This window comes from Blennius ocellaris (assembly GCF_963422515.1).
Source record: "Blennius ocellaris genome assembly, chromosome: 14".
NCBI lineage: Eukaryota > Metazoa > Chordata > Actinopteri > Blenniiformes > Blenniidae > Blennius > Blennius ocellaris.
The window spans coordinates 3,261,792-3,289,377 of NC_137663.1; the positions used below are offsets into that span (position 1 = coordinate 3,261,792).

At 44.5% G+C, this 27,586-nt stretch overlaps 1 protein-coding gene across 2 annotated transcripts in view; it reads right to left on the reverse strand.

Moving 5' to 3' along the window:
• Positions 1-25,995, reverse strand: part of clip2 (CAP-GLY domain containing linker protein 2) — a 90,925-nt gene extending 64,930 nt beyond the window's left edge. For both annotated transcript variants that reach the window (XM_080508834.1, XM_080508833.1), the window contains exons 1-3: positions 25,618-25,995; positions 21,169-21,379; positions 11,918-12,408 (exon numbers count right to left, since the gene is read on the reverse strand). In XM_080508834.1, the coding sequence (XP_080364960.1) occupies positions 11,918-12,408; positions 21,169-21,283 (606 nt within the window). In that variant the 5' untranslated portion in view covers positions 21,284-21,379; positions 25,618-25,995. The remainder of the gene's footprint in view (positions 1-11,917; positions 12,409-21,168; positions 21,380-25,617) is intronic.
• Positions 25,996-27,586: the final 1,591 nt, after the last annotated feature.

Consider the following 27,586-nt stretch of genomic DNA (forward strand, 5'->3'; position numbering starts at 1 on the left):
ACGTCATCAACACGTCATCGACACGCCGTCCACACTTCATCAACACGTCATCGACACGCCGTCCACACTTCATCGACACGCTTTCCGCACTTCATCAACACGTCATCGACACGTCATCGACACGTCGTCGACACGTCATCAACACTTCATCAACACGTCATCGACACATCGTCGACACGTCGTCCACACTTCATCAACATGTCGTCGACACGTCATCGACACGTCATCGACACGTCATCAACACTTCATCAACACGTCATCAACACGTCATCGACACATCGTCCACACGTCGTCCACACGTCATCGACACGTCGTCGACACTTCATCAACACGTCGTCCACACTTCATCAACACGTCGTCCACACTTCATCAACACGTCGTCCACACGTCATCGTCACGTCATCAACACGTCGTCCACACTTCATCAACACGTCATCGACACGTCGTCGACACGTCGTCCACACTTCATCAACACGTCGTCCACACTTCATCAACACGTTATCGACACGTCGTCCACACTTCATCAACACGTCATCAACACGTCATCAACACGTCATCGACACGCCGTCCACACTTCATCAACACGTGGTCCACACTTCATCAACACATCGTCCACACTTCATCAACACGTCGTCCACACTTCATCAACACGTGGTCCACACTTCATCAACACATCGTCCACACTTCATCAACACGTCGTCCACACTTCATCAACACGTGGTCCACACTTCATCAACACATCGTCCACACTTCATCAACACGTCGTCCACACTTCATCAACACGTGGTCCACACTTCATCAACACGTCGTCCACACTTCATCAACACGTGGTCCACACTTCCTCAACACGTGGTCCACACTTCATCAACACATCGTCCACACTTCATCAACACGTCGTCCACACTTCATCAACACGTGGTCCACACTTCATCAACACATCGTCCACACTTCATCAACACGTCGTCCACACTTCATCAACACGTGGTCCACACTTCATCAACACATCGTCCACACTTCATCAACACGTCGTCCACACTTCATCAACACGTCGTCCACACTTCATCAACACATCGTCCACACTTCATCAACACATTGTCCACACTTCATCAACACGTCGTCCACACTTCATCAACACATTGTCCACACTTCATCAACACATCGTCCACACTTCATCAACACGTGGTCCACACTTCATCAACACGTGGTCCACACTTCCTCAACACGTCGTCCACACTTCATCAACACGTGGTCCACACTTCATCAACACGTCGTCCACACTTCATCAACACGTCATCAACACGTCATCGACACGCCGTCCACACTTCATCAACACATCGTCCACACTTCCTCAACACGTGGTCCACACTTCATCAACACGTCGTCCACACTTCATCAACACGTCGTCCACACTTCATCAACACATTGTCCACACTTCCTCAACACGTCGTCCACACTTCATCAACACGTGGTCCACACTTCCTCAACACGCCGTCCACACTTCATCAACACGTGGTCCACACTTCCTCAACACGTCGTCCACACTTCCTCAACACGTGGTCCACACTTCATCAACACGTCGTCCACACTTCATCAACACGTGGTCCACACTTCCTCAACACGTCGTCCACACTTCATCAACACGTGGTCCACACTTCATCAACACGTGGTCCACACTTCATCAACACGTCGTCCACACTTCATCAACACGTCATCAACACGTCATCGACACGCCGTCCACACTTCATCAACACATCGTCCACACTTCCTCAACACGTGGTCCACACTTCATCAACACGTCGTCCACACTTCATCAACACGTGGTCCACACTTCCTCAACACGTCGTCCACACTTCATCAACACGTGGTCCACACTTCATCAACACGTCGTCCACACTTCATCAACACGTCATCAACACGTCATCGACACGCCGTCCACACTTCATCAACACATCGTCCACACTTCCTCAACACGTGGTCCACACTTCCTCAACACGTCGTCCACACTTCATCAACACGTGGTCCACACTTCCTCAACACGTCGTCCACACTTCATCAACACGTGGTCCACACTTCATCAACACGTGGTCCACACTTCATCAACACGTCGTCCACACTTCATCAACACGTCATCAACACGTCATCGACACGCCGTCCACACTTCATCAACACATCGTCCACACTTCCTCAACACGTCGTCCACACTTCATCAACACGTCGTCCACACTTCATCAACACGTGGTCCACACTTCCTCAACACGTCGTCCACACTTCATCAACACGTGGTCCACACTTCATCAACACGTCGTCCACACTTCATCAACACGTCATCAACACGTCATCGACACGCCGTCCACACTTCATCAACACATCGTCCACACTTCCTCAACACGTGGTCCACACTTCCTCAACACGTCGTCCACACTTCATCAACACGTGGTCCACACTTCCTCAACACGTCGTCCACACTTCATCAACACGTGGTCCACACTTCATCAACACGTGGTCCACACTTCATCAACACGTCGTCCACACTTCATCAACACGTCATCAACACGTCATCGACACGCCGTCCACACTTCATCAACACATCGTCCACACTTCCTCAACACGTCGTCCACACTTCATCAACACGTCGTTCACACTTCATCAACACGTGGTCCACACTTCATCAACACGTGGTCCACACTTCATCAACACGTGGTCCACACGTCCTCAACACGTGGTCCACACGTCCTCAACACGTGGTCCACACTTCATCAACACGTCGTCCACACTTCATCAACACGTCGTCCACACTTCCTCAACACATTGTCCACACTTCATCAACACGTGGTCCACACTTCATCAACACGTCGTCCACACTTCATCAACACGTGGTCCACACTTCATCAACACGTGGTCCACACGTCATCAACACGTCGTCCACACTTCATCAACACGTGGTCCACACTTCATCAACACGTGGTCCACACTTCATCAACACGTCGTCCACACTTCATCAACACATTGTCCACACTTCATCAACACGTCGTCCACACTTCATCAACACATTGTCCACACTTCATCAACACGTCGTCCACACTTCATCAACACGTCATCAACACGTCATCGACACGCCGTCCACACTTCATCAACACATCGTCCACACTTCCTCAACACGTCGTCCACACTTCATCAACACGTCGTTCACACTTCATCAACACGTGGTCCACACTTCATCAACACGTGGTCCACACTTCATCAACACGTGGTCCACACGTCCTCAACACGTGGTCCACACGTCCTCAACACGTCGTCCACACTTCATCAACACGTCGTCCACACTTCATCAACACGTCGTCCACACTTCCTCAACACATTGTCCACACTTCATCAACACGTGGTCCACACTTCATCAACACGTCGTCCACACTTCATCAACACGTGGTCCACACTTCATCAACACGTGGTCCACACGTCATCAACACGTCGTCCACACTTCATCAACACGTGGTCCACACTTCATCAACACGTGGTCCACACTTCATCAACACGTCGTCCACACTTCATCAACACATTGTCCACACTTCATCAACACGTCGTCCACACTTCATCAACACATTGTCCACACTTCATCAACACGTCGTCCACACTTCATCAACACGTCATCAACACGTCGTCCACACTTCATCAACACGTCGTCCACACTTCATCAACACGTCGTCCACACTTCATCAACACGTCGTCCACACTTCATCAACACGTCGTCCACACTTCATCAACACGTCGTCCACACTTCATCAACACGTCGTCCACACTTCATCAACACGTCGTCCACACTTCATCAACACGTCGTCCACACTTCATCAACACGTCGTCCACACTTCATCAACACGTCGTCCACACTTCATCAACACGTCGTCAACACGTCATCAACACGTCGTCCACACTTCATCAACACGTGGTCCACACTTCATCAACACGTGGTCCACACTTCATCAACACGTGGTCCACACTTCATCAACACGTCATCCACACTTCATCAACACGTTGTCCACACTTCATCAACACGTCGTCCACACTTCATCAACACATTGTCCACACTTCATCAACACGTTGTCCACACTTCATCGACACGTCGTCCACACTTCATCGACACGTCGTCCACACTTCGACACGTCATCGACACGTCATCGACACGTCATCAACACTTCATCAACACGTCATCGACACGCCGTCCACACTTCATCAACACGTCATCTACACGCCGTCCACACTTCATCAACACGTCATCAACACGTCATCGACACGCCGTCCACACTTCATCAACACGTCATCGACACGCCGTCCACACTTCATCGACACGCTTTCCGCACTTCATCAACACGTCATCGACACGTCATCGACACGTCGTCGACACGTCATCAACACTTCATCAACACGTCATCGACACATCGTCGACACGTCGTCCACACTTCATCAACATGTCGTCGACACGTCATCGACACGTCATCGACACGTCATCAACACTTCATCAACACGTCATCAACACGTCATCGACACATCGTCCACACGTCGTCCACACGTCATCGACACGTCGTCGACACTTCATCAACACGTCGTCCACACTTCATCAACACGTCGTCCACACTTCATCAACACGTCGTCCACACGTCATCGTCACGTCATCAACACGTCGTCCACACTTCATCAACACGTCATCGACACGTCGTCGACACGTCGTCCACACTTCATCAACACGTCGTCCACACTTCATCAACACGTTATCGACACGTCGTCCACACTTCATCAACACGTCATCAACACGTCATCAACACGTCATCGACACGCCGTCCACACTTCATCAACACGTCATCAACACATCATCGACACGTCGTCCACACTTCATCAACACGTCATCGACACGTCATCGACACGCCGTCCACACTTCATCAACACGTCATCGACACGTCGTCCACACTTCATCAACACATCATCAACACGTCATCGACACGTTGTCGACACTTCATCAACACGTCATCGACACGTCGTCCACACTTCATCAACACGTCATCGACACGCCGTCCACACTTCATCAACACGTCATCGACACGTCGTCCACACTTCATCAACACGTCATCGACACGTCGTCCACACGTCGTCCACACTTCATCAACACATCATCAACACGTCATCGACACATTGTCGACACTTCATCAACACGTCATCGACACGTCGTCCACACTTCATCAACACATCATCAACACGTCATCGACACATTGTCGACACTTCATCAACACGTCATCGACACGTCGTCCACACTTCATCAACACGTCATCGACACGTCGTCCACACGTCGTCCACACTTCATCAACACATCATCAACACGTCATCGACACATTGTCGACACTTCATCAACACGTCATCGACACGTCGTCCACACTTCATCAACACGTCATCGACACGTCGTCCACACGTCGTCCACACTTCATCAACACATCATCAACACGTCATCGACACATTGTCGACACTTCATCAACACGTCATCGACACGTCGTCCACACTTCATCAACACGTCATCGACACGCCGTCCACACTTCATCAACACGTCATCGACACGTCGTCCACACTTCATCAACCCGTCATCGACACGTCATCAACACGTCAACACGTCGTCCACACTTTATCAACACGTCATCAACACGTCAACACGTCGTCCACACTTTATCAACACGTCATCGACACGTCGTCCACACTTCATCAACCCGTCATCAACACGTCAACACGTCGTCCACACTTCATCGACATGTCGTCGATACATCAACAACACGTTGTCCACCTGTCGCTGATGCATCGCTGACAAGTCGTCCCCGACACTTCATCGGTCATTCAATTCAAACCAGCAACGCTCCAGTTGTCGATTAGCTCTACTATTATATTTCATGTTTTAAACAACACCAGCTGCTTAAAGTGTCCCATTTCATGTCACCGTGTCAGTTTCAACAGGATCAAGCATGATCATGACGGAATATGTCACGAGTCCCAAAAATCCCCAAAAGGTGAATATTTCCTCCCAGTCCACAAATGATTTGTTTAAAACTTTTGATTCCATGTCAGTTTCAGTAACCTTTGTACAAGTGTCAGTTGATATAATACTGTTGGACTTTTTGTGCACTTTAAAAACATGACAAGATGCAGATTTGTGGTTGAAATAATTGTTAAAAGCATATAAAGTTTGTTTCTTTAGAGAAAATGTAGAAAATGTGATTATCTGAAAAAAGTAGCTTTATACCTTAATGTGCTCATTAAAAATGTATTTCACCGTTAAAATCAACTCATCTATTTTCTTTGTTTGACCTGCAAGTTCTCTCGTCTTCAGTAACTGTTGTGCATTGGAAAAGCAAAAACAGAGAATTTGGAGAGCATTTCGAGGGTTTGTTTACACAACGCTGCTCGGCGCGACTGAGAATGCAACTTTTTCAGAACGGCTCCCAAGGTTGAACTTTTTGAAAATGCTCCATTTCCATGGAAATGTAAGAAAATGCAACATTGTGAAACCCTGGTCACCACGGCCACAGTGACGAGATGTTCCTGCACATGCTACTCCATCCACTAGTAAAAACGCAAGTCTTTTGTGAAACGATAACACAAAAACGATGCGTTTCACTTGAGTGCTGTAAAAACTCCCGTATGCTCTTGGTGGTAGCAGTGAGGTTTGCAAACTTCAGTCGTATTTCTTCATCTTTTTATTGGTTGTTGATCCGTCTTCTCTCCAGAAGGCAGTAGATTGACCCACTACACCATGTTGTGGTACACTGTGGTACTACAACGCTGATGTTGGCGCGTTTAGTAGATTGCCTGATAATCTAACTTGACAATATTTGGTGTAACACTAAAACCCAGGAAGAACGATTTCTGAAGCAAAAGCAACATTTGTGTGGAGAGAAAAATGTTCTGCGAGATAAAACCTGCTTTGTACCGGCGAGCAGAACAATGACTTTATTCTCACCAGCTGTGACGTGCTGCCCTGCTGAAGTCACCACACTTTGTTTTCTCCAGCGCCGGGCAGCAAGCGGCTGATGAATGTGGGTCAAATAGTCTTTTCTGACGTGTGTGTGTGTGTGTGTGTGTGTGTGTGTGGGGGTGTGTGTGTCCTGGGTGTTTTCAACGCAACCACTTTGTGCAGGAAGCTGAATCACTGACATTTAGTTTCAGCTTTCTTTACATTTATTTATTCAACAAATTGAATTTGCTCTCCAACCTCAGTAAACTTGTGTTTTTATTTATTTTCAGAGGGTCGGCCGATAAGTTCAGCTCCACGTGGCGTAAAGTTTCAACAATTCTGAATGCAGGAATGTGAACTCTGGCGGGAGAGGAAACCTTCCTGTCACTGGTGATGAATGTAGGATCATCAGTCCTCACAGCTGCGCATGTGTTAGTCAGATTAACCCACTTCCTGCTGGGAATAACGGCTTCCGACTGACACACACTGAAACTCACAAACGGGAGGAGCAACATGCAACGTCAGGACAAAACTTTGAATCTGGTCTTAAAAGTGCTCCTTTTCTAATATTCCCGAAACTTTGAGTGCGTCACATGAAGGGGTTTTTGAGTTGGATGAACAGGAAATGGAGAAACGATGTGTCAAGATTCAATGACAAACCAGCATCCTGCTTCAATTTGTCCAGGTCGCAAGTAAAAATATCAAACATACACAACTGAATCACTTCAGCATTGAAATGAAGCGAGTGTCTGGCCATGTTTACACGTTTCATATTAAAATCTTGCTGCAGTTTTAATTCAAGAAAGTTTCACATTTACACTGCAACCTTTTGAAAACGATGTCCGTTGACCAGTGGTCAGGGCCTTCAAGGCTTCTCTGCAGGCCAAAGGAAAAGTGAAGCACAGACAGATGTTGATTATATCTCATTCATGAATACTTATTAAATCATTCCAAATGGTCTGTTTGCTTCTTCTCAGAGCTTCTCCCCAGCTGCGCTGCTTCCAGACTTGTACTTCCACATTAAAGCTTTTAACCAATCACATTTCAGCTGTCCCCTGTTGCTGGGTAAAGAAATCTACCTCAGGCCTTCACATTCAATTCTGCAGGCGTCTGCAGTGTAAAACTAGTGTTGGTCACGCTGCTGCTTCAACCAATCCAACTTTTAGCAGGCCTCGCGTGACATCATGTATTCAAGCCCTCTGATTGGATGGTCAGAGTTCACTCTCCAGCGCTAGCTAGCTGGCTGCATCTGTAGCAGCTGCACCAACAAAAATATAGTTGTCTTTATTTGATAGCGGTTTTATCAACCTACAATGACTAAAAGGGGAAGATAAAGACATTTGGTTGCAGATTTGTTGTCAAAACAATTTTCACAAACTTCCCCAAGAGGTCATTGAACGCACCGCAGCACTCAGAGTGCACGACCGGTGCAATTTACTCGCGCTCAATACAAACTCCATGGTAGAATTCAGGATGATATTATTTTAAAGACCACCAAAAGCTGAGGTTTGTCTCCCTCCTCCACCCCCAGAAGTTTCTGGAAAAGCAGCTGCAGCAGGAGAAGAGATGTGAACTCTGATTTTTTTTATTCATAAAGGTATTTATTCTGGCTACATGAGTATCTGTGATGCAAATGCTTTTTTTTTTTTTTTTGCTGGATGGCAACATGGTCTTTGTAGCCATAAAAAAGTTATTGAGGGTTGGATTGACTCAGACCAGCAGTGAAGGCCTGGTCTGAAATGCTCTGGCTGCCGTTTACACAGAAACACTACACCTCCTTTACCTCTCTACACTGTGTGAATATCAATTACTCTATTTTAGAGGATTTCTTTCTTTTTTTTTTAATGGATTGTTTTCTTTTTTTCTTTTTACATGTTCTATTTTTTGTGCTCTTTTGTGCTCTTTTTTGCCCTTGTTTAGATATTTACATATGTTTACTTGTTTATGTTTATATGTTTACTTATATGATTCCTTAATTTTATAATTTCTGCACCTTTTTACCTGGAGCCGTTGTAAGTTTGTGTTTCCCCCTGGGGAGGAATAAAGCTCTCTACTCTAAACAGTGAAGACAATGTACTTAGCATACCAGGCCACTGGAGGGTGCTGTTTGTTTGTTTTTATAAAGAAACCGCATGCACGCACACGCTAGAGAACAATGAGTTCTAAACATGAACAACGGGAGAACATGTACATTCTAGTGGACAGACCACCAAGTTGGATTGTCAGTACGAAGACTGTCAAAATAAAAGCACCAATTCCCGACACGCCGCTGAATCAGACGTTTCACCTGCACCTGACCAACCAATCGTAGTGAATTATGAGCATGTCTGTTCTGGTCATGTAGCGAGGAGGCGTGGCTGAAGGAGCTGGTCCCGAAAAGAAGCTCCGCCTGCATCGTGTGGAAATAGTTTGGATTTTCCCCAACAACAAAACAAAAACTGTGAAAGTGTGTAGAGACACAGTTCAGACCTAATCTGTTCAAATGCACCTGCTTTTCAGTGGGAGAGAAAAACTCTGCGCAGTAGAACATTCTAAAGTTGTTGGACATTTAATAATCAGGTTCTCAAGTAGTTTAATTGTTTGAATTTCTCCTCCTTCAGAGAAACCCTCAATTACTTCAGTTTTAATTTTTAGTTGACTCTTTTCTATAAGATACTTAGTGTCGGTATACTAGAATCCTGTTAAAATGACCACGTTAAAATATATTTTTCAGAATTGCCTTAGTTGATAACAATTGATATTCTAATATTTTCCCATTTCAAATGGATCATTTTAATTATTTGGTATTTTGTTTTATAATTTTTATTTTACTCTTCATGTTCATGTTTCAGTGTTCTTGTGAAAGTCAAGGGCAGTTTGCTTTTTATTTTGCATTTTGTTTACGTTCTTAGCACAAATGAATTAAATTAAAATATGTTCAGAAAAGGTTCTTCGGCCTCAGTATTTTTTTCTATTCTGGCTATGTCTTACATGGGGAAGTGGTTGCTCTGTTCAGAAAACCAGGGTTAAACAGAATCGTGACTCAGATTTTATTATAAAAAGTATAGATTGGCCTTCGCTAACAAGTATTTTTCATCGACTGATAAAAACAGTCTTTTTTTAATGCAGAAGTCACGTTTATTTATCTTGCACTACACAAAACAACTACATGGGCACCCCTCTAACCCAGTGTTGTCCCAGGTTCATGCTTTCTGCTCTTCCCGCATCATTTCAGAGGCGGTGTCGTGTTTCCAGAAGCATCTGAGTGGCAGCGCCGTCGGGCCGACGCACTCGGATGGATTACTCAAGATCCACTGATCAATGTGTCAGCAGTCTTAAGTGCTGAAAGTAATCCAGAGTGATTTACAATATTGACCAGGAGGAAAGCTTCAGCCGCACACGATCTGATGCAACATCCCCCGTGCCCATCAGCAAAGCAATGTTACCCCCCCCCCCCCGACACTGCAGTCCAAAAATTAAGAAAAACTGTTTCCCGTTATAATCAACCTTTTGTCCATTATCAGGCTGACGGACAAAGTTTTCTTATTTTTCAGTCAATGCAGATCCAGACTACTGCCCAGTGTGAAGCAAGGCATCAGCCTGAGCTTTGATACCACAACATGACGTCGGCCCTTTAAGAGCCAGTGCCCGTATTCACAAAGCATCTTAAGGCTAAACGGAGCTCTCAGTGACGTCACTCTTAAAAAAAATCGTAGAATTCCTCGGAATTTAAGATTTGTCTTAGAATGTTCCCTTACTGAGATAAAAGTAATTCACAAAGCATCTTAAGCCCTAAGAGGGATCCCAAGGTAGAAAACTTAAAATAGTGAGGAGGACTTGTTAGAAGCCTAAGAGTTGCTACAGAAAGAGAAAAGAAAGCTGTTCTCCGTTTATTAATCAGTGGCGCCGACCACTGTGTGTTCAATTTTTTTGAATTTGTGAAAAAAGTAAATATTTTAAAGGAGTGTTTGTGTATTTGTCTCTGCACTTTTGTCTGTCTTCCTCTCTGTAACAACCAATCAGCTTTCAGCAGACTGCGTCACACATAGCACCGGGGTCGACCACACCTCCTCACCAAGATAACGGTGGCTGTCAAGTCCTTGTTCAGAGTTACTCTGAGAACCTTGCTCAATCACTTTGAAGCTAAGATTTCCTTGCTAAGGGACTTTACGGCTCAGATAAGTGCTCTGGAGACTCGGAGACACTTTGTGAATACGACCACTGGAGAACACGTGTGGCTCACATCAAACATGCCGAATGGCATTGAACCTCACAAACAGCTCTGAGTGAACATCAACAACTCTGCAGTGTGGACTGTGGTGTTATTTAGCAGCAGCAAGAGGCGTTCAAGGACATTCTGAAGAGTCAGAAATTTAAAGATGCGTTCAAGGACAATAGAAAAGAGCAGATATTTGTGATTTTAGAGAAGCGTTCAAAGACACTGAATTGTCAGAAATGTTTTGGGACAATAAAGTGGCGTCCAAGAATTACACATATAGAATTTGTGGGACTTTAGAGGCGTTCAAGGTCAATCTGAATGGATATTTGTGATTTGTGGGACTTTAGACGTGTTTAAGGACGTTCCGAAGAGTCCAAAATTTAAAGAGGCATTCAAGGACACTGAAGAATTAGACATTTGTAATTTGTGGGACTTCAGAGGCATTGAAGGAAAATCTGAATAGGTGTTTGTGATTTGTTTTTTTTTTGAAGAGAATGCTCTGAAACATCTGAGATGTTGGGATTTTTTCTGAGGGTTTGGCAGAGAACAACTAGTGGTCCTGAGGCACCACAGGAAATCTTGGTACCATGGTGGATGCTGAGCCATTTTTACTCAATAAAAAGAAGATTTCCTCACAGAAAGCTGCTTGTTTCATGACTTTGATGAGCTCCAGGTGTTTGCATGCTTCTGTCAGGTCATGGCGATTCATTCCACGTCTCAGAGTTACGCCGACTCACCAGGACTCGATCCCCGACTCGCAGGTCCTTGTCTCCACCCTTCTTGATGGATCCGCTGTCGGACATGTTGGAGCCCGACTCGTTCCCGGTCTTCACGGCGCTGTTGAGCAGGCCCTCTCGGAGCGGCACCACCACCCTCTGGCCAGCGGGGGCGCCGCCTCCCTGCTGGGTCTGGTTCTGTGCGGAGTCGGTGGAGTGGCTGTCGCTCCCCTCCCCCGCCGGCTGTCGGGTGAGCTTTGAGGGCCGCGTGAAGATGCCCTGCAGCGGCTGGCACTCGAAGTAGCGCACGCCGCCCACCGAGCCGTCGTTCTTGCCAACCAGGTCGTTGAGGATGACGCCGGCCCACTGGCCCGGGGCGAACTGGGTCTCCCCCAGGTATGCGATAGCTCCGGGTTTGACGCCGTTGACCCAGACCTGCTCGCCCACCGTGTAGTCCCCCAGGACGTCGTCGCCCTCCTCGGAGATCTTGGTCGGTGTGGCGGAGGGAGGGCCTGCAACAAAGAAGACGTCGTCATTCCGTGGCGTCATGAAAGGCTGCGAACAGTGTCAGGAAACAGATTCTCCGCGGCTTCAGCAGACATTTTATTACACATGATATCAAATATGTAGTTATCATTTTAGGCATCAGAAATTAACATTAATTGGCATGATAAAAACTAAAATAATAATAATAATGCTCCAGTTCAAAATATTAGAATTACCATGGGATCTGCTATTTTTAACTAAGGAGGAAAATTACCTAACATGATGAAGACTTTAGAGTTTTTATGTCATGAGTGTTGGAAAATGAATGAAAGTTTTTTTGAGGTCCAACCGTAGATGGAGGCATAGAAAATTCTAAATCATGGGACTAAATTTAGTCTTTAATTTCCATTTCAACCACAGTTCCTGAGACAAAAGTCCACTTCATTGGAAGTCCGAGTCGTAAACACTGAGGACATTGTGAGAAAAGCTCATTCAGCTCAGTCCAGCAGAATCGCACGCACGCACGCACGCACACACACACACACACACACACACACACAGCTTTAACACATAAAAAACGTGAAAAAGTGTTTGTTTTGCAACGTCAGACGGCAGTTTGTTGAAGATTAGATGATCCTCTAATTCCTGCAGGGGCAGTGGGTCAGAGGGACGTGATTAAACTCACCATGATAAAAAACAAATGCACACTTTTCTCTTTTTTCACCACAGCCTGCAAACTGGGACATTTCCAGTGAAAACAGATGGCTTTTGCATTTATGCCTCACAAAGATTTCACATTTAGACGACAACGTTTTGAAAGTGATGTCGGTTTCCATGGAAACAGCAGAAACACTGTCAAAGTAGTTACTATGACAGGTTGCGAGCAGGAGTTGAGCGAAAAGTTTCTGTTTTCGTCGAGTCGACGGGGCTGCGGTTTGAGAGACACGTTGTCGTTGTGGTCTGAGGGAATGGGTCCCGTTTCACCGGCCACAGTATCGACGCTCTCAAATCGGGAGCATTTACTAATCGCTAATGTGTCCGAATGGATTTGGCCTGAGGACACGGAGCTTCAGCATTCGCTTCATGTCAGCGAGTCACCGAGTTCAACCCACATTGGACTGTAAACTCAGAGCTGGTTAAAACAAGAAACGACACCTAGTTTTGATTGTAAGAGGAGAGACGATGAACCACGAGTCCCGCTGTTGTGTTTAAAAAAAAACTTAAACTTAAACTTAAATAAAGTAATAATGAACACTGAACTGCTTTAATATTATTAATGGTATGCTTGTGTTTAATAATAAATATATTGCATTTATATTGATTGTGCTTTAAAAAGTAAAACAATAATATCAATGAGCATTTATACATAAACGTTGTCAATAACATGCATATAAAAGAACTGAATATCTAAATAACATGAGTAAACAAGAGCAGTCAGAGGTGTTCAGCTGGACTCAGACCCCCGCTCCGTGGCCTGACATCAATCTGTGGGGAAAACTTCGTGAGGGAGTTTTGACGTAATCTTGCTCACGGACAAACTAATATACGCAGAGGATTTTATTACATCCTTGGCAGATGTAATAATAGGGTTCATAGAAAAAGCAAAACACAAGTAATTATAATAATAATAATATGATCTTGTGAATATAATGAAACCACATTCAATAAAATAAATAAATAAATAAACAGATCAATTTGTGTGAACTTTTTTTAAATCAATTATTTCAAACCTCTTCTTTATTTTAACACATAAACAGACCTCGTCTTGTTTTGTTATTTTAATCATCTGTATGAAACCCTGAATCCAGAATAAAGTCATCCATTCACCACACATGTACAAACACAAGCTTCTCTGACCTCTGACCTCTGACCTCTGACCAGGTCAGTTTCTATCGATGGAAATACATAAATACACCTGTACCTGCTCATGAACACCACGACGGGAACCGTCCGCTGCGTTTTGGGGGTCAGTTTACGCAACAACGGTGATCGGAGCCACTGAAGGCACAACTTGTTGAAAACGCTCCAAGTCCATCAAGGAGGACATGAAGCGCTGAACCTGAAGCGGGGCCTGAACCTGAACCGGGGCCTGAACCTGAACCGGGGCCTGAACCTGAAGCGGGGCCTGAACCTGAACCGGGGCCTGAACCTGAAGCGGGGCCTGAGCCTGCACCGGGGCCTGAACCAGGACCTGAACCTGAACCTGGGCCTGAACCGGGGCCTGAACCGGGACCTGAACCTGAACCGGGGCCTGAACCTGAAGCGGGGCCTGAACCTGCACCGGGGCCCGAACCAGGACCTGAACCTGAACCTGGGCCTGAACCGGGGCCTGAGCCTGCACCGGGACCTGAACCTGAAGCGGGGCCTGAACCTGCACCGGGGCCTGAACCTGAAACGGGGCCTGAACCTGAAGCGGGGCCTGAGCCTGCACCGGGGCCTGAACCAGGACCTGAACCTGAACCTGGGCCTGAACCGGGGCCTGAACCGGGACCTGAACCTGAACCGGGGCCTGAACCTGAAGCGGGGCCTGAACCTGAAACGGGGCCTGAAGCGGGGCCTGAACCTGAAGCGGGGCCTGAACCTGAAGCGGGGCCTGAACCAGGACCTGAAGCGGGGTTGAGGAGTGCCTTGAGGAGTTGAGAGCTGAGCAGAGTGGAGAGTCGCCGAGGCAACAGGAGAGCGGAGCTGAAAGGATCCGGGGCAGGAGAGAGAGACTGGTCCTCCTCCCACCACCATCTCAATCCCCCCATTCATCAACTGGGCACAATGAGCCCTCCCCCCATTGCCCTGTGCTCCACCCCCCTCCTCCCGCCTCCTGCTTCACCATCACTCCGTGTCATGGCTGCTGCTCCCCGCCTGACACGTCCTCTAGTGAGTGAAGCTGAAGCTGGAGCCGAGGCGGACCTGGGCGGGCTGACCGATGGACGACGGCCCGGCTTTGCATCAATTTGCTGCTTGTAGATTTGGACATATGCAAGAGGTTTCTGTGACCCACATTTGTGCTTCAAAATGAGCCCATTTGTTTTGATCTGGCCTCCTGGTGCAGGTGATCACATCACCTGGTGCAGGTGATCACATCACCTGGTGCAGTACAAACTCCATATTCAAACTTGTTTTCAGGCTTATTTTTAGAAAGAAACATTTCTAATGAAACCACACACACACACATGCAGCACAGAACAATGGGCTCTAAACAACAACAGGAGAACATGGACATTCTAGTGGACAGACCACTAAGGGTCCGTCCACACCAGGAACCTGGTTCACCTAAACCAGATGTTTCTGGCCTGTGGTCCACATGAGGCGGTTTTACAAGCGTGAAAACGGGTTTTTTTGAACACGGGTCCCAGAGTGGGGACATTCTAAAACCCCAGCTTGTGCTGTCCAACCCCCCGGGGTGTGGACAGCAAATATGATCATCCGTGGAAAAAAAGAGGAGGTTATCGCCCCCCTCTCCCCCCACCGTGGTCCACAATGTCATCTAATAACCACAACAATCAGGAATGACTACAAGCTCCGGTGGAGCTGCAGAAGCTACTGACGCTAGCAGCAGGTGGACCAGGGGCCATAGACCTATAGAACTAGAACTGTATACAGGTTTATGAGCAGGAATCTACTTTTACATTTCTAAGTGCTCTGTCTTCTGTGTTTTTGTGGTGTTTGGTGAGTCACAGCGCCTCTAAAGGCCTGGCATGTGTACTACATGTCCTGAAGCCTCGTGTTGAGCCCAGTTCATAGTGACGTGTGGACAGAATGTTTTTGGAGAAGACTGGGAAGAGAAAATATCTTTTTTTTTTTGGTCGTGTGGATGTGGCCTTAGTTGGATTGTTAACACGGTGACTGTCAAAATAAAACTACCAAGTGCAGAAGACTATGGACTGGGAGTCATGACATCATGGAGGAAACTTTGTTCTGATTGTCTCTACTGAGCATGTGCAGAACTACTAGCTACTACGGCCGTGGTGAGCTTGACCAGTAGCAATGTCTCTCCGTGGAGAGCTTCCAGAAAGTTGTGTTCACAGAACGACGAAGCCCGAGTGATTTTGTCATTGTCAAAAACATTTCCGTGGCTCTGAGCACCGTCGTTGTGTAAACAAACCCAAACAAAGAACGTTTTGCTAACTACATCGTTCTTTGTATTTCTGCTGTTGCCATGGAAATAGCCATCAGTTTCAGAATGCTGCCGTGTAAACGTGATACTTTTCTCAAACTAAAATGCAAAATCTGTGCTTCTGTTATCTAGAGAAACCAACAAGGAGTATTTTACTTCAGGTAAAGACACTAACTTATAAAACAAACTAAAGAGCGTCAAACAAATTGTCAAAAAAAAAACAAAAGTAGGGCGTCCACTGGAGATGGTTCTGTTAGAGAAGCTGAGGAGAAGTGGCTCAGTATGAACACTTTCCTCTTTCACTCCCATGACGACAGCTTTCCTCTACAGACCTTTAAATTTGTTGGAACTCTGCCAGCTTCCGACAGCGCGGCCCCTTCTCACAGTCCTGCCGACTGAAACGACGTACCCAGGCTGAGGTCCAGGACCGGGTGGCCGGGGAAGGGAAGCAGGAGACTAGTCCCCTCGCAGGCCCACCGCCACCTCCCCCCACTCTCCTGGAGCACACGCTGTCCAAAGCTATGGATTCATGAGGACGACATTGATTTTCACCAAAGCTCCACCCTCAGTGAGCAAATATTTGCTTTTTGTAAATGTCTGCAGAAGTGAACTCAAAGGTTTATGACGTCCCCCGGACAGAGACACAACAACCCACTGGAGAGCAGCTTAAAGACACGGAGACGCTTCCAGGAGACAGGAGTTCAGATCATGTGACGTGGCACACGGTGTTGCTCTAGAAAATGCGTCTCCTGCAAACAGTTTACATTCCCAGAGCCAAACAGAGGGAAAATAACGCAGCACCGTTCTGTTGTGTGTTTCTCTTTCTGCACAAACAGGATGTGAGCAAACTACTGCCTACACACACACACACACACACACACACACACACACACACACACACACACACACACACACACACACACACACACACACACACACACACAGTTTAAAACCACAGGCGTATGTTTTAATGAGCTGTGGCCCCGGAGCCGCCGCCCCGATCAGCTGCTCGCCGACACAGTGGGGGGGCGATTCCAGAGACGAGCTGCAGGCCAGAGGCAAACTCAAACCCACACATGAAAGACGGGTTTGTTGATCCTCTTCCCAAATGAGCAGAGCGGAGGAGCTCCTGGTGCTCGGGTCGTCCGCACGTTTGCAAAATGTCGCATTTAGGAAGAGTCAAAGTGGTGCAGCAGTCAGAGGAATGACTTTGTGGATTTCAGCAAAAACAGAAACTGTATGTTTCTCAGCTAAACACTCGTTCGAGGTCAAGTCGTGTGATAAACACACACAAAAAAAGCCGTTTGACGGTTCTTACGTAACACGTTGGATTTGGAAAGGGTGTTTTATTTTTTCACGGTGTGTAATTTAGAAAACGATGTGTTTGAATTGCTCATGCAGCTGCGATCTCATGAAACCAACAATCAGCACCGACACTCGTAGCTGCCTCCGATTTAAAAATAAAAGCCTATACACGCTAAGGCTAATGCTAATGAGCACGAGGTGAGGAGGAACAATAGTTTGCTGGGTGCAGGTGGGGGCGAGAGTTTACAGCCCGTTTTGAAGTTGCTGCATGAGGACATTTGTGTAAAACAAAAAGCAGTGATGCACGGGACAACGTTTTAATTCAAACTCCTGCAACAGATCAAGAGGCATTTCTCACCAGACTACACTTCTGTCTATTCATGGAGTATCGTCATGTGTTTTTACACCATTGCGTGCTATTTTCTGCAAAAAGATGATGAAACTTGCAAGTTATGTGGATCACAACTGGAAATCCTTATAAAGAATCCAAAATATGGATGTTTTGACGCAGCAATAAACTGCAAAATAATCTTTCAATTGGAAAAATTCAGTGGTTATATTGCATTTTCTGTGATATAATCAAGTTCAATTAAAATATAAATGTCTTCTCAATCGTATAATGCAGGTGTGTTGCATTTTCACATCATACCTGCAAATAGATGGTGAAACTTGCCAATTATGTTGATCAGACCTGGAATTCCTGACAAAGAATTCTACAAGTAGAGCTTTTGATGCAATGACAATACTAAAAACAATCTTTAAAATTCAAAAGTTCAATGGTTAGATCACATTTTTGCAGGATGTATGTGAAATATCAAGTTTAAGATATCATATTTTCCACACTATAAGGCACCAGATTATAAGGCGCACCTACATTGATTGACATAATTTACAACTTTGTTCATATATAAGGCGCACCGCATTATAAGGCACATGCAATAGACCAGTGGTCAACAACCTTTATAGCTCAAAGCCATTAGGTTACATTTTCCACTGATTCTAACACCCAGAGAGGTGCACACACTTTATTTTGATAGTCCTACCTGCAGCCTATGCCAGGAGGACACTACACACAAAACCTTCTTCACTGCTGGTTGACAACTTACAACTACCAGTGATAAACTAAACTACATGAACTAAGCAACACAAACACAACACAACACAATTATTACCGACACCACAAACCAAATATAACCCACAATAATTGCATTTAAAACACCACAAACAGAAACTCCCATAATTCATTGCAGCTATCGGCTGCACTGAGGAGCTCAGGATGCAAGGCATGATGGGAATTCATGTTTTGTGTTGTTGGAGGTTATTGTGGGTCGTTGTTGTGTTGATTGTGTTTATGTGTTTTTGTTCCCCAGTTTAGGGAGTAATTATTCCATCTAGTTTATTTTGGTTTGTTAGAATGTTGGTGTGCAACCATGAGTGATGAAGGTGTTGTGTGGAGTGTCGTCCGCTCTGAAGCTCCAGTTGAGAAGTTAGAGTTGTCAAAATAAAAGCTTCTGGTTGTTCAGCTGTCAAATAGCAGTCTCCAGTAGAGCAATTCTTCCATATATAAGGCGCACTGGGTTATAAGGTGCACTGGCAGCTTTTTAGAAAATTTGAGGTATTTATATAAAATACGGTACTTACAATTTATATATAAATGTCTTTTCAATCGAATAATGAAAACCCTAAATAATGTTTACACCCTGGGGAGGTCGTTCCTGCTGTGTGGCTCGTACCTGGAAATCCTGACAAGCTGTTGTGTAAACAGAACCTCAAAACACAATAGGCGTTTTCTGTTTGCACTTGATAAGTTGTCATTTATAAACAGGGCCTGAGTTCGGTTCACCAGGATCTGAAACGCACTCAATTTCGAGAAAACGCCGCTGTTAATCTAAAAAAAAACCCAACAAAAGACCCCCCACAGGAAGAACATGCAATATGCTGACAACTCCACCCCACCTCCCTCCATCTCTCATCTTCTCAGACTAAAGCTCGGCTGCAGCCAGACGCTCAACACCTCTCACACTTCCTGTTTTCACATTTTTGTCTTTAAACTATCAGCTAACATCTTGTGAACTCAATCCAGGTCACGTTATTAACCAGGTCATCAATTGAAGCTCCATTTTTAACTTGTTTTGTGTTCTCCACTGTCTCCCGGGGAGAACATCAACTGTTAAGTATCTAAGTGTTTCACTGCAGCTGACGTAACCTGCAGCAGGTTTTCAGAGTTAATCCACCAGGAACAGATGTTTGCTGCAGCTGGAGAGGAGAGAGAGAGAGAGCGAGAGAGAGAGAGAGCCCAATGAAGGGTGGGACACAGAGTGAGGGGACAAACACCCATCCATCCATCCATCCATCTTAAAATACCCTCACTGGCACCGTGCCATAACCATGTCATTCTTTGTTGAACAATTCCTTAAAAATGTTTTAAATTCACCTTTTCATTTCACAAAAGGTATTTCCAACCTTGTTTTTTATATATATTTAATGATATGTGACATAGCCAATTTTCTGACTTTAATTTTGTTCTATTCATTATTTTTCAGTGTTTTATATTCAGTTTTATGTTATTGTTCAATTTATTTGACTTCATCATTTCAAAACTTTACAGTTCACTTGTTTGTATCTCGTTTATTTGTCTCAGTACACGAGAAAAAACTACAAATAACTAACAAGTAGGCACCTGTGTGTGAGTGCATGTACAGGTATATAGAAATATACCTGTGTATATACGTGCATATGAAAGTATATATGTGCATGTATATGTATGCCTGTGTATATAAATGCACATGTACATTAATGTGTATGTATGAGTGTATATAAATACATATATTCGTATACATGTATATTAATGTATATGGATTTGTGTGTAAATAAATACACATGTGCATATGTATATGCACAAGTATAAAAATAAATATTCATACATATACGCTTATGTACGTGCAGATGCACGAGTATGCATAAGTATGTATGTATGAGTATAGAAATGTGCATTAATGGGAATGTGTCTCTAAGTGCATGTATGTACATAGAAATGTAAATGTGGAGATATATCAAAACTTAGATTTGTATATAAGTCCATGTACATGTCGGTCTGCAAATATGTATTTGTATTAATGCACATATATATATATATATATATATATATATATATACATACACACACACATCCATATATATAGTGTATACACACACGTATATCCATGTACATGTAGCATTGTGAGTGTGCTCCTCTGTGTGGCCGTGCTCTTCGTCTAAAAGGGATTTCCATGAAGAGAAGATGATAAATAAATAAATACATAAATAAACGCTCTCAGTCACTTCCGCAGCTCCTTTTCTCCTCGGGGTCGGGGAACAGGAAGCGACTTACCGTCTTTGGGGGCAGCGGGGCCGCCGGTTCCCCCCGCCGACGTCCTGCCCACCGGGCTGGAGTGTTTGGGGCCGCGGCCGGGGATCTTCAGCCCGCTGGACTTCAGCATGTTCATGGTGGGGAGGCGGGAAGACGGCCGGGACCTGGAGGCTCCTCGCTGAGGGGACGTCTGCTGGACCGGGGACTAGAGGCCGTCCAGCTCCATGTTCAGCTGCAGGCAGGAAGCAGTGTGAGAACGGGAGCCGCTGCAGAAAGGACAACGTTTTGGTGGCAGTTTACATGAGAACGGAGTCACTGAAAACACAACTTTTTGAAACAATCCAACTATGTTTCTGTGGAAATGGGGGAAAACAACTTTTTGAAAATGTTCCATCTACGTTTTTGTGGAAACGGGAGGGATGCAACTTTTTAAAAATGCTCCATGTTTATGTGGAACGGATGGAAAACACAACTTTTTGAAACAATCCAACTATGTTTCTGTGGAAATGGGGGAAAACAACTTTTTGAAAATGTTCCATCTACGTTTTTGTGGAAACGGGAGGGATGCAACTTTTTAAAAATGCTCCATCTTTATGTGGAACGGATGGAAAACACAACTTTTTGAAACAATCCAACTATGTTTCTGTGGAAATGGGGGAAAACAACTTTTTGAAAATGTTCCATCTACGTTTTTGTGGAAACGGGAGGGATGCAACTTTTTAAAAATGCTCCATGTTTATGTGGAACGGATGGAAAACACAACTTTTTGAAACAATCCAACTATGTTTCTGTGGAAATGGGGGGAAAACAACTTTTTTAAAATGTTCCATCTACGTTTTTGTGGAAACGGGAGGGATGCAACTTTTTAAAAATGCTCCATGTTTATGTGGAACGGATGGAAAACACAACTTTTTGAAACAATCCAACTATGTTTCTGTGGAAATGGGGGAAAACAACTTTTTGAAAATGTTCCATCTACGTTTTTGTGGAAACGGGAGGGATGCAACTTTTTAAAAATGCTCCATGTTTATGTGGAACGGATGGAAAACACAACTTTTTGAAACAATCCAACTATGTTTCTGTGGAAATGGGGGAAAACAACTTTTTTAAAATGTTCCATCTACGTTTTTGTGGAAACGGGAGGGATGCAACTTTTTAAAAATGCTCCATGTTTATGTGGAACGGATGGAAAACACAACTTTTTGAAACAATCCAACTATGTTTCTGTGGAAATGGGGGAAAACAACTTTTTGAAAATGTTCCATCTACGTTTTTGTGGAAACGGGAGGGATGCAACTTTTTAAAAATGCTCCATGTTTATGTGGAACGGATGGAAAACACAACTTTTTGAAACAATCCAACTATGTTTCTGTGGAAATGGGGGAAAACAACTTTTTGAAAATGTTCCATGTTTATGTGGAACGGATGGAAAACACAACTTTTTGAAAATGCTCTATGTATTCGTGGAAACGGGGGGGAAACGCAACTTTTCCAAAACACTTCAATGTTTCTGTGGAAGCGGGGGACAACACAAGTTTTAGAAAATGCTCCAACTAGGTTTTTGTGAAAACAGGAGGAAAATACAACTTTTGCACAATGCTCCAACTACGTTTCCATGTAAACGGGGGAAACGCAACCTTCCCAAAACATTTGGGCTCCATCTCCATGTAGACGGCGGAAATCTATGACATAAAAGACGAAAAAGCTCGAAAAATGCCCACAAAAGCAAAAACTTCAATAAAATACATCTAACCTGCATTCATGACACTCAATAAATTCCACCACAGTTTTGGTGTGTAAAGCAAATATTTTCAGATGTTTTGTGACTCCAAACATATTTGTTGAAAAATCATGAAAAGGTCTCTTTTGGTCATAAAGGTTGCAGACGTCTAGTAGAAATCCTCTCAGTGTCTGTTTGGAAGAAATATTGTCTTGGTATGCAGACGATGGTGTCGTGAATATACACCAATCACAGTTCTGTCTTGAGTTTGGTGTAAACAGAGTCACGAGGTATCACAAGGTACTTTTTGGAGCAATGTCTGGTGTCCTGGTGTGAATTTAGATGAAGAAAGGATGAATAGAGGTGAAGGCAACCATCAAATCTGAAAGGTTTTCACTGCTTCACGTCTTTAACCGGGCAGCCCAGGGGGAGGCGGCTCGCAGTGTGTGAGGAGGCAGCATGAAGGAATTCTGGACCCCTGAGGAGACGACTGAAGCCCTGGAGGACACTTTTCATCAATCTGAAGGAAAACTGGAAGAGGCTACTCCAACATGAGAGAGAGAATGTGGTAAAAACGCTTGTCAGTGAAGAAGAAACCTGCTTCCTTCCTGGTTGAATTTCATACAAGCAGGAAGGTCGGACAGGACTGACGGTATAAAATCACTAGAATTGTAAAAGTGTTCAGACATTTCAGCAGTCTGGTGACTCCAGCACCGTTATATTTTAGACTGTTGTACTTTGATATAAAAGGTTGCCTTTCTCTTGACCGAGATTCCCGACCTTCCTTGAGGTCCCATTAAGAGGGTTTTTATTTTTCCAAGAAAAACACTCCCTAAAAACCAACTATAACGAGACACTTTGTTGAGCCAGACCTGGAAATCTGCTCATTTCTTTTACCTGAAGTGTCCGTCGTTGGTGTGTGTCGGTGGAAGACAGCCAGTGTTTGTCTTGGCTCTAATGTTTTGAGGATCGGCTCCGCGGCCTTTCATTGAGGTCATCTCAGCCGGGACTAGGGATGCACGATAACTGCATTTTCTACAGATGTTGAAAACTTCCTGCTTTTTACAACCAATGCTGGTACTGATAACATTAGTTAATCGCTCATAGACACACCTGAGGTAAAGAAAGGCAAAGATGGAGGTGTGAACGGCATAAACTGGGAGCTTTATTTGCTTCATATGGTTAACGGTTAATGTTAGAAAAATTTATTTCTTCCACCTCAAGTTTCACGTCAAATAAACGAGATGAAATATGATGCGTTGCTACAGGAGGATAATAGTAGTTTTGTTTAGTTTAAAGGTGATGTGTGGGTATATATTTAACTTCGATATTAGACAGACCTCTGTCTTATATATACTGACAGGCAAGCCATTCAACTCCATATTCTGTATTACCAGTTCAGACCACCAGGTGGTGTCGCGAGTCCCTCTCGTTTGTCTTTAGTCCAGAGAAATAGAGGTTGGAAAAAAATAACATGGTTCTGGATAATTAACAGTAAACTAGTCAGAGATGTAAGACAATGGACAGCGACTCACTACTGCCACCCAGTGCAGAAAAGTGGAACTACTTTTATCTTATATAAGTACTCCCTATGGAGCCCAATTAGCACAAATGATGGCAGTAATATGTATTAAAACAGATAAATTATAGTATTCCATTTGAGTTGTTGTGCCTTTGAGCTGAATTTTAACACTGTAAAAGCAATGATGGCTGAAGTTCTTTAAATCTGTTAACTTACAGGAAAATAAATCAAGCACAGGAGTTAATGCGAGGGCGTAGCAGAAACTCACCGCCACCTGTCAGCCATAAATCCCACTGTCGCATTGTAATACCCCGTCTGACCAGGAGGTGGTGTGATGAGTCCCTCTAACATCCAATCTGCTGTCAGGGCAGCACAGAAAAAGAAACACAGCCAAAGTTCTCTATAACTGCTACCGAACAGCAAATTGAACTTCATCGCAACTCGTTGCTGCCCTCTAGCAACCAAAGGTGGCATTGCCAATCTCTGACTCACTGCTGCTTTAAAATAAGGCAAGAGTGAAGCTGGTCAACCTCTCATGAGTCATGAAGCAGCACAAAGAAGCTCCAACGTGCTGTCTGAAGTGTGTTTGTGTCAATAAGCAGCCCAGGCGTGTTATTCTTCCCCTCAGCCTCCTCTGGCCATCACATCTGTCAGAGTCCATTGAAATCCTATCAATAACGCCTCACATTTGCTCTTATCAGCCTCAGCAGAGTGATCATAGGAGAGAAAGCCAATCTAGGACTGAGCCCAAGTGGAGCATGGCCTACAAATCATGGCTCAAAGCCCATTAAGGAGATATAATGGCGTTACAGCCCCGAATAAACAACACACATCTGGATGTGGGGGGTTGAATTTAGCTTTACAGGAGGATAGGAAAAAAAACCTGACTCCAGACACGAGAAAGTCTTTTTCATAAAGATGGTTTTCCTTTAAGCACATTGAGGCTTGATCTCCTGAGAGAAGTGGAAAACGAGGCCCGGCGCGTCTTTTTCTCTAAGCTGAAGCTTTTCCAGCATTCATTTTAAAGCCACACCTGATTTTTAATCCCGGAATGGACGCGATGACAATGCGCACCTCAACTAAAACGAAACACAACTGATCCATTGTTGTAGCGACGACTGCGGCAACGTGGTGCATCCAGGCACACTGCCCTCCGCTCTCCGGAGAAACAAACAAACACACACACAAAAAACGCACAAAGGGCGCACAAACGTAGGGAAATACTCACCTTTCTCTTGGAAACGCAGCCTGTGAGGGAGCCAACTTTCCAGTCCGTGCACAGGGAGGGAAAGCGGGGGAGATCCGCGGCTGCCACTCCCTGGGATGCAAATATGGATGCTGAGCACAACTGAAAGGGAGAGTCAGCGTGGATCAGCGTGGATCAGCGAGGATCAGCGAGGATGGGAACAACCGCAGCCTGGCAGCAGGAAGCAGGCGGCCGGCCGGCTTCAGCACCGGGGTGATCCAAACTGCGACGATCAGCCACACGAACACAGCCCGACGTGCTGCGGCTGCTCCCCCGAACGAGGCGCAGCATCAGCAACACTCAGAACCAACTTTTTCTCCAAGCACATCCGGTCCGGACGCACCGAGATGACACTCAAATCGTTCCTCCAGGCCTCTCCCCCTCGGTTTGTTTTCCCACAGTGGTGTGGATTTGTTCGCACAGCCTCTGTGTGACTCAACCCACCGGCCAGACTGAACAAAGGGGGCTGGGAAGCAGCAGAGCCTCCTGGGGGAGAGAGAGGGGAGACTCCAGTCTGGCGCGTCTCCGTGGCGGACTCCGTCCGCTAAAACCAGGATTTAAACGTACCGGCGCTTATCGCTGTCAACGCGTGACTCGCAAAGCACTGGTCAACGCCATTTGCAATCACTGGGACCGGTTGTGTAATTCGGCATGAATCAAATCTGTGAAAAGAGCTTTTGGGACCTGATATGTGACATTGAATAAGCGCTTCCTTGTGCTCTCAAACCGCTCCACAGGCCCGTCTACAGCCTTTTAAAAGTACATTTAACAGAAAACGGATGTTTTGGAAGTCAATGTGAATAAACCGGATTAAAAATGTTATTCCGGCTTCAAATTAAATCCAGATATGAACCCAAACATATATTGGTTTAAGTGAAAATTAAAAAAATGTATAAACATGATAAGACTTTAAGTGACGTGTGGCCTGGTCGAGGTGGTCGGCTTCGTGTATATAAATCACGGGGGCAGATTAAAGTCTCGTATTGTGGTTTGAAAGAGAATTTAATTGAGAATATTATTTCAGATGGAAGATGACACGTGAACTCAGGTAGATTCAGTTTCCTGATTTACTGGGCGGGGCCATCACGCCTTATATCCGGTTATAGAAGGATTCTGCGTTCTGATTGGTCGGTGCGGACAGAATGGGATGTAAGAACTGTTGTGATTGGTTGACTGACTGATCTGCTGTGTGACAGGCGAGAATAAAATACAATTTGTTAAGCCTTCATTGTGAATCCATTGTTCCATGCATATATTAGCTTTGTACACATTATTTATCCTTTTTATTTTGAGTCATTCGAACTATTCTGTTTGAAGCAACACTGTGAAGAAATTCCCTCAATGATTAATGAACCGTTTTTTAAAAATGAAATTTTATTTTTCTATTTACATTATTATCAGATAGATGAAGTCTGCATGCGCAGGAGCAACTATACTATGATGAAAACGTGTATGTTTCACTTTATTTAGCATTAATTTAATACTTATTACACAAACTGATTTTTTCAAGAGTTTTGTTTAATTAATTTGAACTGTAGTAAATTAAAGGTCTCAAAATCAAATATTGAATTTTTAATTACAAGTACAAACATACACAATGTACAATATACATTTCTTTGGAAAAACAGGTCTTGGTTAAATTATTGTAAGAAAGCACATATAATAATGGTGTCTTTCTAAATATTTGTTTACTGCTGTCTAATTGTGTCTCTATAGTATCTATATTTTTATTTCACATACACTAGAATATTTCAAGATTTTTGGTAATTATTTAAAAATGCAATTTCTTTGTTCTTAAAAGCTCACATAGATAGATAGATAGATAGATGATAGAGAGATAGATGATAGATAGATAGTAGATAGATAGATAGATAGATAGATAGATAGATGATAGAGAGATAGATGATAGATAGATAGTAGATAGATAGATAGATAGATGATAGATAGATAG